We start from the raw sequence: 18,360 nt of genomic DNA, 5'->3' as shown, positions 1-18,360 counted from the left end.
TGAGTTTGCTTTCTTTTTTTGCTCAGAAGAACAAATGTCTTTGTGGTCCGGTTTTATACATTTATTTTACACTAAAACGTCCTCGTGTTTTTTTTCTTGTAACTTCTTTCTTATGTAAAAGAAAATATTTGCCTACTATATGTACAATCAATTAAGCTGCTGTATGGTTGTTTTGTAAAGATACAATCATCAAACATAGTTAAAGAAAACAAACTGAAGATGAAAAAGGACTTTTATCTACTTTTTTAGTTTTGTATTTGTTGTGAACAGAGCACATTAATTAACACATTCACCAAGTATTACTGGTCAAGATTGAACACTAGAAAGTTCTAGAACTGAAATAAGTTGACAATAAGTCAGGTACAGCTGATGTTACGTTGTCATTATTTGGCTGTAGACTATCTGATTAAATACTGATTAACCAGTATGATCATTTTAATTGTAAAGATGTTATCCTAATAAATTATTATACATATACTGCCAGGTGGTTCTTGGTTTCTCCTACACAAACACTAGCATGAACCTTTAACCTGGATGGCGCATTATAATAAAGGTACACATGGGCTTTATTAGGTGGTTACGTGGTAGTACCACAAGAATTGTTATTTTACCTTGGCAACACCACTGGTCTAGCGGTTAAGGCACGTACACATGGACCCTCACCCTACCTACACAATTATTATTGCAGGGATGGTTACAATACAGACTATACAGTATGTATTCATTGTTATCATCTGAGAATGAATGAATCTGACTGAATATTATTGTGGTACTACCACCTATATACCTATAACGCAAAAAAAAAGCGTTATCAATTCATTAATAATTCATTCATTCTCAAATAACACGTATTACATGACCAAAATTTGGTAGTTGGTAAATAGTTTATAAAAGTTGATAAATAATGTAACTTAATTGGGTTAACTAAACTTGGTTTTGTTAAGTTTAACTGAGTATGGATGATACAAACAAAAATTTAAATAAAGAACATAACCTTGCCTCCAAAAATGGGACAAGTAAGCACACACAGTGGTGGACAAAATGTTTAAAAAATGCTTGAGTTAAAGTAGTGAAAGTGGCTCAGCCAAATTTGTACTTGAGTTAAAGTCTTGGGGTACTTGCTTTTAAGTACATTTTCTTTTGAATGTAAAATAAAATTCTATATAAAAAATTAGACATTCTAGTAAATTAAGTGATTTATAAATAACATATGTTTTGTAAGTTTGGATCCCGGGGGTGCCTTCTAGTAACATAGTGGAGTCCAAAAGTACCATATTTGTCTTTGTAGTTGAGTGAAAGTCGGAAGCGTACAAAAAATATATATATACTCAAGTACAGATACTAAAAAGGTGTACTTAAGTACAGTACTCAAGTAAATTAACTTCGTTACTGCCCACCATTTAACAGTTCCTCTATTGTTGCTGAAGTGGATACAGTGGACATTACAGTATGTCGATGTGTTTGCCACACAGTCATTTATAAAGTACACTATTTCCTCATTTACAGTGAGAGTAGCTAACCAGGCCACATCAGTCTCTACAGGGTTACAACATGCCGTGCTGAACATGGAGACGTTCATTTACGGCAAACTTTGCTAGAATAATAATCCAAGCAAACATGGTAAGTACAAATCTGAATTTTCTCATTCTTTTCTATGTAATCAGGTTGTTAGTAAGTGAAACCTATGAAAATCTGGGAACTAAATCGTTACCAAGAAATGTCTTCACCAATATGTTTCTAAAGGTGTCTAATAACATGTAAAAGATTGAAATTCAACTCCCGTGGGAAATGAGTTATTAGCATAATATGTGACCATACCATTTACATCCTATAGGCCTATACGGCAAAAAAGTCAAAATTTCATCATTCTTTAAGTAGCATGTGACATATGAAACTAGGGGTTTTTCATGAATCCATTCTGAATCCATTCCAAGCATTAGTTTTGCACAAAAAACACTCCTTGGGAGGAAAACAGCCATAGCTCCGTCATCACAAATGTGTTTCTTCAGTCCCAATTTAAACCCTGACAAGTGTGTCTATAGGCTACGTGCCATAACCATGCAATGGTAAAGGTCAAAACCAGAGGGGGCCTGCATGGTTTAAGACTCATACATATATTAATACTATACTATAAAGTGTGTAACTAGTTTACATAATGTCAATTGTAGTTTTCTGGGTGTAAAAGGACCTAGTGCAGTGGACCCCCAATTTGGTTTATACATTAAGCAATGGACCCCCATAACAATGAGTACAAATGTGTACTCTCACAGTTACAGATTTTGGCAGGTCATGTGAAACTACAGTTCAGTGGTGAGCCTTCAGTTTCACTTCACAGTACCCTGTTATGGGATAAAAGCAAACGTGGTTTGTTGCAGTAAAAATGTGTTCAGTATTGTTTTAAATCTCGTCTCATTTCAGCCGTTGTGAAGCAAATGATGTGATGTTGGAAAGTGAGCACTGCTAAAAGGAAGCTTTATCCAGCTGTTATTCATTGACTTGCTGCACTACTGTGCAGCATTCTTATAGCCTCCCTTATCCTTAGCCTCTTATCTCTTATAATAGTCAACCTTGTGTGTGTGCGTGCGTGTGTATGTGTGCATATGTGTGTGTGTGTGTGTGTGCGTGCGTGCCTGGTTTATTGCATGTTTTTAGAACAGTATTAAACTTTACTTTTCTAAGCAAATTCCACAGTTAAAGCTAATCTTTTTCAGAGGTGCATCTCTCACCTCATTTTTCAAATTTTTGTTAAAAAAAACCCATTTAATTATTATGTGAGTAGTAGCACACACACACACACACACACACACACACACACACACACACACACACACACACACACACACACACACACACACACCTACACACCTATCAGTCTGTGTATTATTGCTATGCATTGTGCTTTGTGGTACAGAGCAGACACACAGGTTATCCATCTACTTCCTGTGTGTTCTGTGATCAGAGCGACGCTCCTCAGCAGAGCATGAAGCTCATTGGTCCAAAGTGTGACAGCGAGGGCTGTTGCCATGGTTACAGGTGCAGAGCACACTAGGTGTGTGGTCACACTGCACTTCCTGCTCATCCCGTCATCTGCTGTCTTTTTATGGTTGTGTTCATCTTAAAACACAATGACAGCAGTGGTTCTCAAAGTGGGGGAAACCACAGGGGTCCTTGAGGGGGCAGCGAGGGGGTCCCCGGCAAAAATTAGTTAACATAGCTAAATCAGTTTAACCACTTTAAAGTTTAACTTTAAACCATTAAGACCCGAGGCCAATTCTACAAATGCCTTCTAAATCTGTATAGTATAGGCAGACACGGCACATCGTTATACGCTTGTAGATTGTCTATTTTGGGCATTAGGGTTAAAAGTGACCACATTTTGTTAATGCCATTTTTAAAAAGTGTGTGTGTGTGTGTGTGTGTGTGTGTGTGTGTGTGTGTGTGTGTGTGTGTGTGTGTGCGTGTGTGCGTGTGTGTGTGTGTGTGTGTGTGTGTGCGTGTGTGCGTGTGTGCGTGTGTGCGTGTGTGCGTGTGTGTGTGTGTGTGCGTGTGCGCGTGCACGAGAGAGTTGTGTGTTTGTGGTGTATGATGTGTTGTGTCTGGGAAGGAGTTGGGGGTTGCCTTGTGCTGTCACATTGCTAACTTCCGTTCTACAACAAGCAACAGAGCAGCAGCTCTGCATTTGAGTTTCACCTCTCGTTGTCTCCTTGTCAGGGGGAGAGTGCGGACATCAAGGCTCTGAGAGCCAAGTTCCACACCAGCGCTCAGATGGCCCACAGCAGCCATCCGGACGCCGGACCCGCCAGATATCCCCTCCCTGGATTTGGGAGAGAGGTCCTGCCGCGACCTGGGCAGCACGGGGGTATTTCCCAAAACGGGGTGGCCCGTCACAAAATTTCCCCCATGGTTCCTACTTCCCCTTTTGGTGGGTCGAGCCCCTCCACCTCTCACGGGCTACCCAGGTTCTCTGGGCCTGCGAGGACGGAAACTGGAAGCCCCGGACCTCGACCTGCACTCTTGCCGATGGGAGTGTTCCCTCGACCTCTGGCCCCTGGAGGCGTGGTCAGGGCGGCTCCCACGCGGCCAGCCAACTCATGTGGCCGGATCAGGCCTTCCGTGGAGCTGCTTCAGAACATCATGCTGAGCCACCAGAGGCCCGGCCCGTCTGCCGCCCAGCCGGCTAGTCTGAAACCCCTGACCGCGACCTCCGTCCGGCCACTGCCAGCCAGCCAGAGGATCCAAGCGGAGGTGCCACCGCTGAGGAAGCCCCTGCCCCCCACAGGGCCCCAGCCGCCCAAACCCAAACGGCCCCAACACGTCAACCTGGAACCCTACTGCCAGAGGACCGTACGAGGGTCACTTCAGCAAGTTCCGCCGTCACCCGCACGTCCTGCCCGCCTCAAGCACAACGACGGTAATTCACTTTCAGAAGGGTTTTTTTTTGTCTGGAACTGAGTGTGTTTTCTCTTCATTGAGATAGTTGAGAAATTTGAGTTTAAAGCAAGTTCGTGGAGGAAGTTTTGGATTCAGTAGAGATACAGTATATGTTGCACTCTGCTGGGACTAGAAATAAAAATAGCTGTTGAATATATTTACTAGTCACCTCTCTGAAAGATGTCTGAAGAGCACATCAAGTGAACATCAACAAAAAAAAACTAAATACTAATCAGCACATGCACATAATAGGTTTTGTTTATGACCTTTTTGAGAAAAGGTTTCAATCAATAGTCATTCTTTTTCCAATAATATTTGATGAAATATATCTATAAATGCACCACGTGTGTGTGTGTACAGAGACATGCACCAGAGATTTAGTGAAGAGTGAAAAGGCCAGCGCCTACTGGCAAAAATAATTTGGATTTACGATATTATTGCGATAATCAAAATGCTTAAAGGACCACTTCACCACTTTTCAACATCTCTTCATATAATTGGTCCTCACTAATGTTCATGATAAAACACCACCATTTATTGTCTCCACCAGGCCGAAGGCATGGGGAGAGAGTATGTTTTGCACTCCGTCCGTGTGTGTGTCCGTCCGTCCGTGTGTGTGTCCGTCCTTCCGTCCGTCCGTTACCAGCTAATCTCCGGCACCGTTAACCCGGTCGATGCCAAACTTTGCACACACACTCCCTGGATGCCAACGATGAACCTCTGCCCCGCATTTTCCAGAACGGCCTGTTATAGCGCCACCATGAGGCAGCTTTTCTAATTTTTTACCTAAAACTGCACCGATCTGCGTGAAATGTTGCATGCACACTCCCTAGAGGCCAAGGACAAACCTTTGACCTGCATTTTCCGCATCTGCCTTTTATAGCGCCACCAGGAGGCCGACTTTTGTAAAACACATTTTTTGATATTACTCCTCCAGATTCTGTCCAAAAATCTCACAAATCGTTACACAGTATCTCTATGGTCATGTGCTCAAGTCGGATCTGTCCGATATTTCATATTCCATCCTAATTGGCTATAATTGGCTTTCACAGTTTGCAAGATTGCCCCGTTTTGAACAAAAGCCTCAAATCATGAACGCAGCATGCAATTTACGTGAAATCTTTCACACATTTTCTTACTAGGCTGAGGAATATATCCCACCCTTTTCACATTGGCCTGTTATAGCGCCACCAACAGGTTGATTTTTGCAAAACACATTTTTGGAACAATGCCTCAAATCATCCAATTGCCATCAAAGGCAAACATGTTTATATTACTCCTAAACATTTTGCCAAACATCTCACACAGTCCTATCCTCCTGGTGGAGACCTGTGCCCAGAAGGGCACTTTTTCTAGTTCCTACTCAGTCTGTGTCTCATAGGAGGGCTCTGGGCAGTTCGGACACCCGTCCACCAGTGACATCATCATTAGGCAGATTTTTTTTTAAACACGATTTAAAAAAATATATATTTAGATTTTTATTATCGTGAGAACGATGGCTTCAACTTTTGCATTGCAACTTTTCAGGAAAAGAAAGCCTGCCGTTTCTATTAGCTTGGATTCACCATCGATGAAGTCACTGGTGGACGGGTTTCTGAACTGCCCACAGCCTTCCTATGAGACACAGACTGAGTAGAAAAAAATTGTGGTATTTTATCATGAACATTAGTTAGGACCAATTATAGGAAGAGAAGTTGAAAAGTGGTGAAGTGGTCCTTTAAGGGACAACTTTAGTTTTTTTTAACCAAGGTTCATGTTTTATAGGTTGTTATTAGAGAAACTAAAAGATGAGTGTTAATTGTTTTTCATTTGCTGCTTTCTTTCGTTTTTCTTTCGGGGCATTCGAACATGGGGCTAAATATGTATTCTTTTACACAATTTTATAGTGAATTATTTTTTTATTATTTGCCATAGTCCTACTAGACCCCAGGAAATTACATCTGTCTACAAAAGATCACAGGGTCTACTGAATGTGAAGGGGGGGTACTATAGGGGGCTGACATACTGTCAGTTTGTCACCCCCTTCACTGTACCATGTGCACTCTTTTTTTTACATGTCCGTTGATCAAGGATATAGTTTGAGTGGTACTTAATTTGAAGATAATAAGCATCTTATAAGGAGTCATGAGGGCCTTATTACCCCTCAATTGACACTTAAGTTATTAAGGACCCTTTATCGTTGTTGCTTTTTATTGTTATGCTTTAGGCTCATGGTTGGAACTAGGTCTGTGTGTGTGAATTTGCATTACAGTGCAATGATGTGTTACTTATTATGGTATTTGGTTTGGTTTTTTGAGCTTGTTATCCATGTTGACTGTTGTGTTCATGTGTTATACAGCTTTGTATGAAGCTTAAGTCTTCATACAAAGCTGGCTTCCAAAAATGTATAGTGTTCCAATCCAACCATGACAGTGCATTTGATTAAAATAGGGCTGGGTTTAACTATAGGGACCTGTACAGGAAGACAAATATGACTTCATATTCCAATAATAATAAGGTAATCTGTAATCTCTCATTCTCAAGAGAGACGTAGTTCGGATAGCAACAATCACACAGTTACAAACAGACAATAAAAACAGAGGGACAAGATATAATCAGGTGATACATCCTGTTTTTGCATTATGTTTGTCACTGTGGTTGAGCACTCCTCCCCTCCTATCTCCCTTTTGTTTGTGGTAGCGTGATGATGGCACACTTTAATGCATAACTACATAGTGGTTGTATGGCTCAACTCACAGCTCCCAGTGACCAACAGTATCAGACTGTGGTTGTACTGGTCAGCTCCCAGTGACCAACAGTATCAGACTGTGGTTGTACTGGTCAGCTCCCAGTGACCAACAGTATCAGACTGTGGTTGTACTGGGCAGCTCCCAGTGACCAACAGTATCAGACTGTGGTTGTACTGGTCAGCTCCCAGTGACCAACAGTATCAGACTGTGGTTGTACTGGGAAGCGCCCAGTGAACAACAGTAGAAGACTGTGGTTGTACTGGGAAGCTCCCAGTGAACAACAGTATCAGACTGTGGTTGTACTGGGAAGCGCCCAGTGAACAACAGTAGAAGACTGTGGTTGTACTGGGAAGCGCCCAGTGACCAACAGTATCAGACTGTGGTTGTACTGGGAAGCTCCCAGTGAACAACAGTAGAAGACTGTGGTTGTACTGGGAAGCGCCCAGTGAACAACAGTAGAAGACTGTGGTTGTACTGGGAAGCTCCCAGTGAACAACAGTAGAAGACTGTGGTTGTACTGGGCAGCTCCCAGTGAACAACAGTATCAGACTGTGGTTGTACTGGGAAGCTCCCAGTGAACAACAGTATCAGACTGTGGTTGTACTGGGAAGCTCCCAGTGAACAACAGTATCAGACTGTGGTTGTACTGGGAAGCTCCCAGTGAACAACAGTAGAAGACTGTGGTTGTACTGGGAAGCGCCCAGTGAACAACAGTAGAAGACTGTGGTTGTACTGGGAAGCGCCCAGTGAACAACAGTAGAAGACTGTGGTTGTACTGGGAAGCGCCCAGTGAACAACAGTAGAAGACTGTGGTTGTACTGGGAAGCGCCCAGTGACCAACAGTATCAGACTGTGGTTGTACTGGGAAGCTCCCAGTGAACAACAGTATCAGACTGTGGTTGTACTGGGAAGCTCCAGGTGAACAACAGTATCAGACTGTGGTTGTACTGGGAAGCTCCCAGTGAACAACAGTATCAGACTGTGGTTGTACTGGGAAGCTCCCAGTGAACAACAGTAGAAGACTGTGGTTGTACTGGGAAGCTCCCAGTGAACAACAGTATCAGACTGTGGTTGTACTGGGAAGCTCCCAGTGAACAACAGTAGAAGACTGTGGTTGTACCGGGCAGCTCCCAGTGACCAACAGTATCAGACTGTGGTTGTACCGGTCAGCTCCCAGTGACCAACAGTATCAGACTGTGGTTGTACTGGTCAGCTCCCAGTGACCAACAGTATCAGACTGTGGTTGTACTGGTCAGCTCCCAGTGACCAATAGTATCAGACTGTGGTTGTACTGGTCAGCTCCCAGTGACCAACAGTAGAAGACTGTGGTTGTATTGATTGAGTGATTGAATATTGTATTAACAGTTTGCAGAAGAAAGTACAGAAAATTACATTTCAATACAAGGCTATGGCTTGTTTCCATCTGGGTCCTTCATACTCAATTCATAGAAGATGAAGATCTTCGCTTCCGGATGTGAATGTGTGCACGTGTGAAAGGGGGTGCATGCTGCAGCAACAGATTCCACTTACAGTAGGCCTACATGGTGATGATCTTGTGGTTCCTGTCCAGGTTCTCTGTCATCTGGAGGCAGTAATCTGTCTCTACCTGGGTTAGTCTGTCCTGCTGGACCCCCGAGACCCCCCTACAAACCCAGCAGCCTTCCACGCCAGTGCGCCCCTATGTGAGTATACCACGGGTGGTAGAAAGTAACTAAGTACATTTACTCAAGACCTGAACTCATGTACAATTTACATTTTTCGATACCTTACACTTCACTTAAAGTGCAAGAGCACTTTGGTAGAGGTTTGGGTTGTGTAGTTACCTTGCTTTGATGTAACTCCAAATGTGGACAAGAAATCAAAGATCATTTTTCCAGTAATTAGAAATTGATAATTCAAAATATGCTTCTCATTGACTTACTGTACATTGTACGTTGAAACAGCTCTCAAAGGCATTCTTTTAGTACGTAAACAAACACAAAGTAATTTGGTATTGCTACGTTTTACTTCCACCTCTGAGCCTGTCACTCTTTCTCTCCACTGCACATCTGGAGTGCTCGTTTAAAGGGGCATGCAACCCTATAGGCTGATTTTTGTATTTTTATTTATATTTTTCAGTTCACGTTAAACAAACATCAGATTAAAAATATGTACAGTAAGAAACACATCTGTGGCTAATCAAAGACCCATTGGTGTGCCAATGTGCAATCACAGACAGTAGTCAACAGTATTATAAATGCACATTGAAGCACCTATACAATACATCTAACACACCCATTATTCATTTTGATTATCTGCAGCTGTGTTGCTCACGTCACAGCGTAGGCTACTATAAGGTCAGCCTTAGTGTTTGAGTTGAAAAAAAACCTACTAAATCAGCCTAGGGCTTCTCCCAACTTTAACTCTGAACGTGCACATGTGTGCCGGTATACCAAATGGTCCATTTGGTTTTATAAACTCTCAGTTAAAGCTGAGTAATGTATAAATCTACAATGAGGCTTTTATTGTGTGGACCCGTACATGAAAACTCTGAATTTAGCTGCTAAATAACTCAATAAAGCAGAGAAGACCTACAGTAAAAGTAATCCCAGATGATATAGATTTGTAAAGTCAATGCTTTACAAATGCTAATAAAAAAGACAACAATTATTGCAACAATGCATGCATTGTCATATTTGTATGTATTATTGTTTGTTTGTTTTAATTCACTTTTTCTTTTGTCCATGGACTAAAGTCAATTTGACGAGGACCAGGACACCTATGATGACATAGATACCTTGGAGAGGAATGGTATGTGACATCTTATTTTGATTGGTTTTCTATTGTTGTTTTACTTACATGATAGTATTGAAATTTCCGAACAGAGATGAAAAAAATACTACTTGGACCCACTTAGATACTAATGCTTAATTTACTTTGTAGCACGGTGAGTCATGTCAAGTACCAACACTACTTTTCACTACTCTTGTTGTTGAAAAGTATTGTCTACAGTATGTTATTATTTACACAAGCATGTAATCCGTGATCAAACTGCCAACAGACCAAACAACCAACATTTGTTTTATTATAGAAGAGTAGCTGTCAGTGTTTTCAGTGTCAGTAGATAATTAAGACCTGTTGTTCCTGGTTAACTGGCTATATTACATCCATGTATTCTTTGAAGACAAATTCAAAAGATCATTTTAACACACATCATCCTTTCTTTGTGCTGAGCTAAACTGCGAGGACAGTGAAATCATTTAGGAAAAAAGGCTCCCAAGTCAATTGTTTATGGCTCCAAAACGTTTTAAAACACTGTTTTAAAGCCCTGTCTGAATAAAGTTTGCAGCAATAAAAAATGAATTGCAAGCCTTTTTCCTGAATTCTTTCAATAAATGCACTACCATGTCCCAATGAAGAGCATCATTTCAATATAGTTTCTGTTTTATGTTTTTTTCATCCACAGATTCCTGGACGGACAGCAGTTCACAGCATTTGACTGGAGTAAGGACACAATATTAATCATAACGCCAGATTTTAAAACATAGGATGTAGATTTTGCAGGTGCAATAGAGCAGCAGATTGGTGTCACTTGCCAGCAAACCATGCAATGCATTATTGTGCATTTTAATGTTGTAGATCTGTGTAACTAAAATAAATGCACCAGCTAGGTTTATCTCGGACAATTTAAAGGACAATTACAGTACCCTGAATCATGAAGACAAGATGTGTATAGTGTTTAGAAGAACTATGTGTAGTTTGTGTACGTGAACGTGGGAGAAGGATGACTAATTCTAACTAACAGAATAACAGACTAAAGTATGTGTTATTTACAGTTTATATCCGCTTTGCTGAAAAGCTTTTCAGAAGTGTGTTCTGGTAAAGAAAACTAGACAGACGTGTTTAAAGTGTATTAAAGTGATTACGGTAACTTTACAACGTTAATCTGTTCATGGACGTTTTCTCTTTCAGGGGAGTGACGGCAGTGAGGTGTATGACATCATTGACGAGTAAGTGTAATACAGATGCAAATAATAATAACAAATATAAATAAATTCAATTAAATTACAGATTAAGAAATGGAACGCCTAGACAACAAAGGACTTTTATCTCTTGCACTCTCGCCCACACAAAATGTGCAGGTGCCAGTAATGTGAACCTACAGTAGGAATGGCACAGGGAGGAGAACCCAAACACTGTTTTGATCAGCAGTATCATATTATCTTCAAGGGCTTTAATTTGTCAATGTTATGACAGATGAAGGCTATTTTATTTTATTTGTATTTTTTGAGTTCCAGAGTTCCAGGGCTAACCCAGATTTGGCACAAACAATGCCACCAAAATGTGGAACGCCCTACCAACAGTCATTAAGACATGCAAATCCCTTGACTCCTTCAAAACCGCTCTCAAAGGGCACCTGCGGACGGCTGCAATTCGAAACTGGCCCCCGTAAAAATCGGAATCCCCCCCCCCTTTTTCCCCCTCACTGTATATGTCTCTTTTCCCTTTTTACCTCTATGATGAATTCCTGTTCTGTTCTTTGACTATATAGAAGTGTCTATTTGTACGTCTCTAAATGTTTTGATGAATTGAACATGGTGGACCCTCTTGTAAACAAGTGTAATGCTTAATTGGGTCGTCCACTCACAGTTAACAGGCTTTGTATTGAGTTTGTGCTTGAAATGTACTGTAATTCTGCAAACTATTAATAAATATTTCAATCAATCAATCAATTCAAAGAACATCCGGGGCTGTAGCCCCAGCCCAGACACCCGCCCCCGGGCCCCAACAACACCCTTTAGCTCAGTGGTTCTCAAAGTGGGGTCCAGGGACCCCCATGGCCAAATACAAATTCATTTGGGGGTTCTTGACATGAAAACATTTGAGAACATTTGAGAACCCCTGCCAAACTGTATCTCCAAAATAGGTTTCCTATATGATATGAAAGAACCACTTTTAGTGATATTTAGTACATTTTTTGTGACATGTTTCTCTTCGCATTCTGAAAGAAGCCAACTGGAACTGAATAAGGGACTCTCTGAGAAGAAGACAGAGGTGAAGACACAAGGACAGCAGGAGGACAAGAGACAACAAAAGGAACGACTGAAAGGGGAGCGTGAGTTGAGGAAGAAATTCCAGGTAGGATGTGGAAATGCCCATCTGCTTCAAACACCTGCATGTCCATCTGTCCATGAAAAGTAAGAGAGCTGTGTGTCGTTCTCAAAGTGGGGTTCGGGGAGGACTCCTCCCTGAGTGGCTCCAGGCAGTCCGCAGCAAAAGGACGAACAGTTTAAACACATACTGTAAGCCCTATTATATTATTATATATTACTAGAGCGGTGCCCGTTGGGAACTGGCCTACTTGGAACGATGCAAGTTGGAAATGCATGCCCCACCCAGTTATTATGTCTGTGTCCCTTTTATGCCCATATGGAGTTCTTTGTCAGGCATACCCAAATATGGACATCGCACAAACAGTGTGATGTCAGAACAGGCCAGTTCCATATATGGAGATATAGGGGTGATCAGGGCCAGATCCCAGGCAGAGGCTTTTGTGCTGGTTCTGGACAACGGTGTATCCGACGGACTCGGCACCATGCAGGCACTGCACTCCTTGTGGTGGTGTGGTGGAATGCTTATGTCGAATTTGAAGTCGGTGGGGAAAACGGCTCTCGAGTTACGTGGATTACAGACGTACGTACACACACACACGCACGTACGAGACTTGGTGCATTTGTAGATAGATATCTCCAAGCTCTCAAAATGCTGCGATGGGTTGTGACTTGTGAGACTGTATATTGGCTATTTTAAAATATATAAATACTTTGTTTAAAACATTCACTTCAACAGTCCATGACATGCAAATAGTGGAGAACCACTGCTGCAGGATATCATCGTCAATGTATTGTATACTCTGAGTGTTCATTTGTAGGGTTTGTAAACCCTCAGAGTTGAGTTGACAGTATAGTGTGTAGCGTTAACATGCAGTGTTTGTCTTTCCTGCTGCAGATCAAAGGGGAAGTGGAGGTTCTCTACGTGGCTCAGGTGCGACAGGACTGGCATGGTGGCAAACTGGACCTGAACGTGCACCAGGGAGACAGAGTGGAGATCCTCCGGGTGAAGGACAATCCGCTCGGCCGGTGGCTCGCTCGCACCCTCAATGGAGACTGTGAGTTGTTTGGCCTCAAACCCAAAAGATGTCATGCTGTATTTCAAATTGTACTTTTTTCATTGCTCCGATGCGCACCAAACTTGGCACAAACACTGTTCAGGGGTATGGCTAGAATAGTCACAACAGCGGCCACATTGGACAGTCCAGCTTGCTCCCAAAAATGCACACATACTGTAGGCCTGGGCTGAGCGGTCCAGGCACCTAGGCTGGTAATCCAGCCTGACGGCGTGTCGCGGGTTCGAGTCCCGAGCCCGTCGGCCTTTGCCGCATGTCTTCCCCCCATCTCTCTCCCCCTTTCCTGTCTAATTACTGTACCCTATCAATAAAGGCAAAAAACGCCCCCAAAAAAGCACACATACAGTATGGATATGGGGTGCAACAGCAGTTACAGCAGTCTTTAAAGCTTCAAATGGCCATAACTTGATCATTGACCATTGACCATCCCTCTGATCAGTGCAATATGGAACAATAGCGGTCTGAAGATCTAGTTTTTCAAGAACTTTCAGTATAGCAAAATTTGCTGAGCTACAAGCTCAGAATGTCTCACAATGCAAGACGCTGTGAGCTTATAGATCGGCTAATATAATTGTTCATTGTACTAAAAAGGAAATGCTCCTGGATGTTTATTAGTCTTGTCCTCGTCCTCCAGATGGTTATATCAGTAACACCTGTGTGGATGTGGACTATGATGAGGTGAAACGTAAAGTTCTTCGAGCCAAAGGGTTGGATGCATATCCGCTACCACCACCTCCACCCGACAACCGCCTACCGGCTTCACATCACCCCCGCCTACCGCCTTCACCCGACCCCCGCCTACCGGCTCTGCATCACCCCCGCCTACCGCCTTCACCCGACCCCCACCTACTGCCTTCACCCGACACCCGCCTACCGCCTCCACATCACCCCCGCCTACCGCCTTCATCCGACCCCCGCCTACCGCCTTCACCCGACCCTCGCCTACCACCCCCACATGACCTCCGCCTACCACCTCCACATCACCCCCGCCTACCGCCCCCACATGACCTCCGCCTACCACCTCCACATCACCCCCGCCTACCGCCCCCTCCACCCTCCCCCCCTCTGACTGAAGACATCTACTACGATGTGGAGTCAGGTGACCACATGGACAGGTGAGGGTCGTAGGTCATGTGTATTTTCGTAGCTATTATTCGATCAATCAGCTTTTTTATGTATATTTGTTTGGCTTCTTAGTATACAGTAGATTGACAGGAAATGGGGAGAGAGAGACAGGAGTGACACGCAGGAAAGGTCGTCGGGATCGGGACTCGAACCCACGGCATAATTACATTCACACACATTAAAACACTGATGGCGGAGGAAACCATGCAAGGCACCAACCTGCACATTGGGAGAAATTAGGGGTTCAGAGTCTTGCTCAAGGACACTTCGACACTTAACTTTGGGGGAGCCCGGGATCAACCTTGCTGTTCCCAGTACGCATGCACGTGCGTGCGCACACATTCCAGTTCAATTCCTGGTGAAAGATATATAACAAGTTAGGCTAAGAGTTCAATGAGGTGATATGGTATATAAATAGCTATTAATTATGTATTACCTCGATTCTGTATCCTGTCTAAGTTGAGTTCTTTATTGTTTTTCTGCTTTGCCGTTTCAGCAGCAGCTGGCCACAGGAAAACGGTGAGTGCTGACTGCATCAGAATGGTTCATATTCGTGATGTTTATGATAGGTGAAGACTGAGTGACTAAGACAAGTGGTTATCTGTGTCTCTGTCTCTTTCAGATTTTCCCGCGCCTCCTCATGAAATCAGGTATCTGTCCAAATGAAGTTGAGCAGCTCGATTCAATTCAATTCAATTCAATTCAATTCAATTCAATTCAATTCAATTCAATTCAATTCAATTCAATTCAATTCAATTCAATTCAATTCAATTCAATTCAAAACACAACACACTGTCTTAAAGGTGTTTGCACACTGGTGCGTTCTGTTTCTGATCAGGGTCGATTTGATTCGTTTTACGCAGCTTTGTAGTGGGGTGTTGGTGACAGGCAGACAGCTAGTGATAGCCTACTACTTTCGGATCCGCAAAACACACCAGTGTGCAACCACCTGAAGGACTGTGAGTAGAGCAGAGACCCACTGTTCTCATTTAGCCTAAATGTTTAACAAAATGCTAAGAAGCATTTTAATGTAGATATTAAAAGTGCAATTTGGAACTTATTTTAATGAATAGATTGTTATTTTAACCAATCTGTATGTTAGATTGTTAATACAATATGACTTGCACATCTGCAGGGGTTGGAGGTTGTCTCCCTAGTCTCTATTACAACTAAAATAACGGATCGGTTCTTTTCGGCAAGCAACACTGTTAGTACTACAATATGGAGTTGACTCCATATGCCAATTTGTTACAGGATAGATCCTAAAGTGGAAATGGAGCTGAGAAAAAGGTTTAAGGTAAATATCTCTTGTCACTTAATTTATTTACACTATGACTACGCCAATAACGCATACTCTTTGAGCACATTGAGCATGTAAAGTAAATGAGGCCACAGGTGCACCACCATTGCTCACACCAGGCACCACAGTGACAGGTGCACTGATGTTCCAATCCGCACCATACTTTGCACAAACACAGTTCAGGCACCAAAACAACTAAATTTCACACATATGTGGCACTATAACAGTGTTAAACACTTCAAATTGCAATCACACATTGCTCTGATCTTAGTGGCCTGAAAATCTAGGATATAAAATGCGCTTCTCGATTATTCGATGCGATTCTTGCTAAGAATATAATTGATGGTTTCAGCCCTGTACTGGTGTAAACCTGAATGTTCTCTTCCCAGTATGAGGGACCCCTGACGGTGCTGCACACCATGATGGTGGACCCCAACGGCATCATCAGGAAGCCGGGGGGGAAGGATTTGCCCGTAGCACAGGGAGAGATCCTAGACGTCATCCAACTGACCAATGACAGGAAAGCCCTGTGTCGGAACCAGTACAGACGATGTAGGTTCACACACCACTTCCTGTCTGAATGGTCTTTACCTCATTTGATGTCACTGTTTCTCAGCGTAGAGTCTGAGGACCACAAGGGGTCCAAATAAACACCATGAGTCTGTAACTCTCTTACAGCAAAAAACAAAATTAAATGGGGGTCCAAGGTCTAATGCATGTGTATGTGTGGGGGTTTATGTGCTCCTGGTCATATTATTGTCCACTCATTTTGTATGTCTGTGGCAGAAATAGAATATTGACAAAAACATTCCACCACAAGCCAGCATGGTGATGATCCCTGGTCACATCAGTTAACAGCTGTTTATTACATTCACTTTCATGGCCTGAACTGCAGCAGCCAGTAATTCACGCCCAGTAGCCAGGTTCGTAGCACCCTCTTGTGGCAGGGATCACTTGGTTTTGAATTTCTGCCCTACAAACCAGACCAGACAGTAATAGCTAGGTCTACAAGGGAGAGAAAAATGGATAAATGTTGAATAAAACATTCACATAATACTGAAAGTATCGTCATCCAGAAGTTAATGTTTCACTCGTCATTTTATATATTTTATGGATGCATAGCTTTGTTGAAAATTAAACCATTGTGTGATGGAGTAGAAGTTTATCAATTAGAACAATTTAGGCAACATACTGGTACGTACTATATCAAAAATAATCTGTACATTGAAACTATGGAAACTATGGGATATCAGGTTAATCATGAACCCAGCATCTGTCTAAAGCTAAATGGTATTTTAACCTTAAGTCTGCATGGTCGTGAAGGCTAGGTCAAGTCAAGTCTTCATCTTGTCTTCCTGCATACAGATGGATATGTCTCCAGGGCTCTGCTTCTCCAATTGTAAGTCTCCTCTGCCCGTTGTATAACTAATATTTGACTAAAAAGATGCCCTGCATTTGGTGTCGCTGTGCAGTAGCCTACAAAAAACGAAAAAAGGCAAGTGTTTTTGTTGTCCATTCAAGAGTTTCAATGTTCTTTTACAGGGAAGGGGACGATATTTATGATGATGTGGACACTTTTAACGGTATGTTCTCCCAGGCTCATCAGTATGCGACCACAACATTTCTGTGATACTAATATTAATGTGGTAAATACACTATACATTATGCATGGTAACAGTAAATGGTTATGGTTTCATAAATGTTTACACATTAACATTTTTGGAGATAAGAGAGCAGAGAGAGGGAGAGCTTTTTTTTGTTTAGTTCTTTCGGTCCGTTGAACAAACATGTATAAGTAAGTAGTAAGTACTGTACAGTACAGTACATACAGCCAAACTATCAGGTGTGTCTAACCTGAGGTTAGACATACAGGTGCAGTATGAGGTACTGGAATGGCATAGGCATATTAGTCTTTGTGCAAGTGACTAGTCCACATGAAGTATAACATTAAATCAAAATAAAAAGATAAGATATGAATCGGTATATAGGTCCACAAAGGAAGGCAGTCCGCATAAGGTGAAATCCACAGGTAAACTGTAAAAGACACAAAGAGAGTAAAAATGGAGCAAAATTGACCTGTAAGAGTCCATTTGTTTCCACAATCTCTTGTCTCTTTGTGGAAACAAAAGAGAAAAAACTGTCTAATACACCTTAAAAGGTTTGGGAATCCATGCACTACTAGGACATGGTGTCTGTCCCTCCATTGGGGTACAAATGAAGCTTTTGTTTCTCATCTGTTTTGATTTGATCTCTTTGCAGTTGCTGACATCTATGACAATGACAACCTACACTGATAGAAACATCCATCACTGTTTCGCACGGCTTCTCAAAGTGGCGTATTTTGAGAATTGTATGTCAATTTACAATAATGCACTATTTGCTGTTGAGATTTAAACACATTAAATATTTTTTGTTATTTGATTGTGTCATGATTTTATATTGAAAGCACCTTGCTCTTCCATAGAAAAGGTGAACAATATTGATTGACCATGTTACTGATCTTGTTAAAAAGCTCATTTTCTTATGAGTAGCCTATACACCTCGAGAGTTTAAACCAATGGAAACAGTTATTACTCTGTTGTTTTAATGGAAATGACTACAGCTGTGAT

General features: G+C 42.1%; 1 protein-coding gene across 1 annotated transcript; it reads left to right on the top strand.

The window, feature by feature from the left end:
• Positions 1-1,539: 1,539 nt before the first annotated feature.
• Positions 1,540-18,142, top strand: LOC306926256 (uncharacterized protein). The gene is made up of 16 exons (XM_079505523.1): positions 1,540-1,620; positions 3,712-4,411; positions 8,731-8,842; positions 9,895-9,950; positions 10,606-10,643; positions 11,112-11,149; positions 12,149-12,278; positions 13,149-13,308; positions 13,961-14,441; positions 14,948-14,970; positions 15,074-15,101; positions 15,706-15,748; positions 16,141-16,303; positions 17,117-17,150; positions 17,294-17,334; positions 18,011-18,142. The coding sequence occupies exons 1-16, from the start codon at positions 1,618-1,620 to the stop codon at positions 18,043-18,045; spliced, it is 2,085 nt and encodes a 694-aa protein (XP_079361649.1). The 5' UTR covers positions 1,540-1,617; the 3' UTR covers positions 18,046-18,142.
• Positions 18,143-18,360: the final 218 nt, after the last annotated feature.

The sequence above is a fragment of the Electrona antarctica genome (assembly GCF_951216825.1).
Source record: "Electrona antarctica genome assembly, chromosome: 7".
In the NCBI taxonomy this organism is placed as follows: domain Eukaryota; kingdom Metazoa; phylum Chordata; class Actinopteri; order Myctophiformes; family Myctophidae; genus Electrona; species Electrona antarctica.
This window is presented reverse-complemented; position numbering and strand designations above follow the sequence as displayed.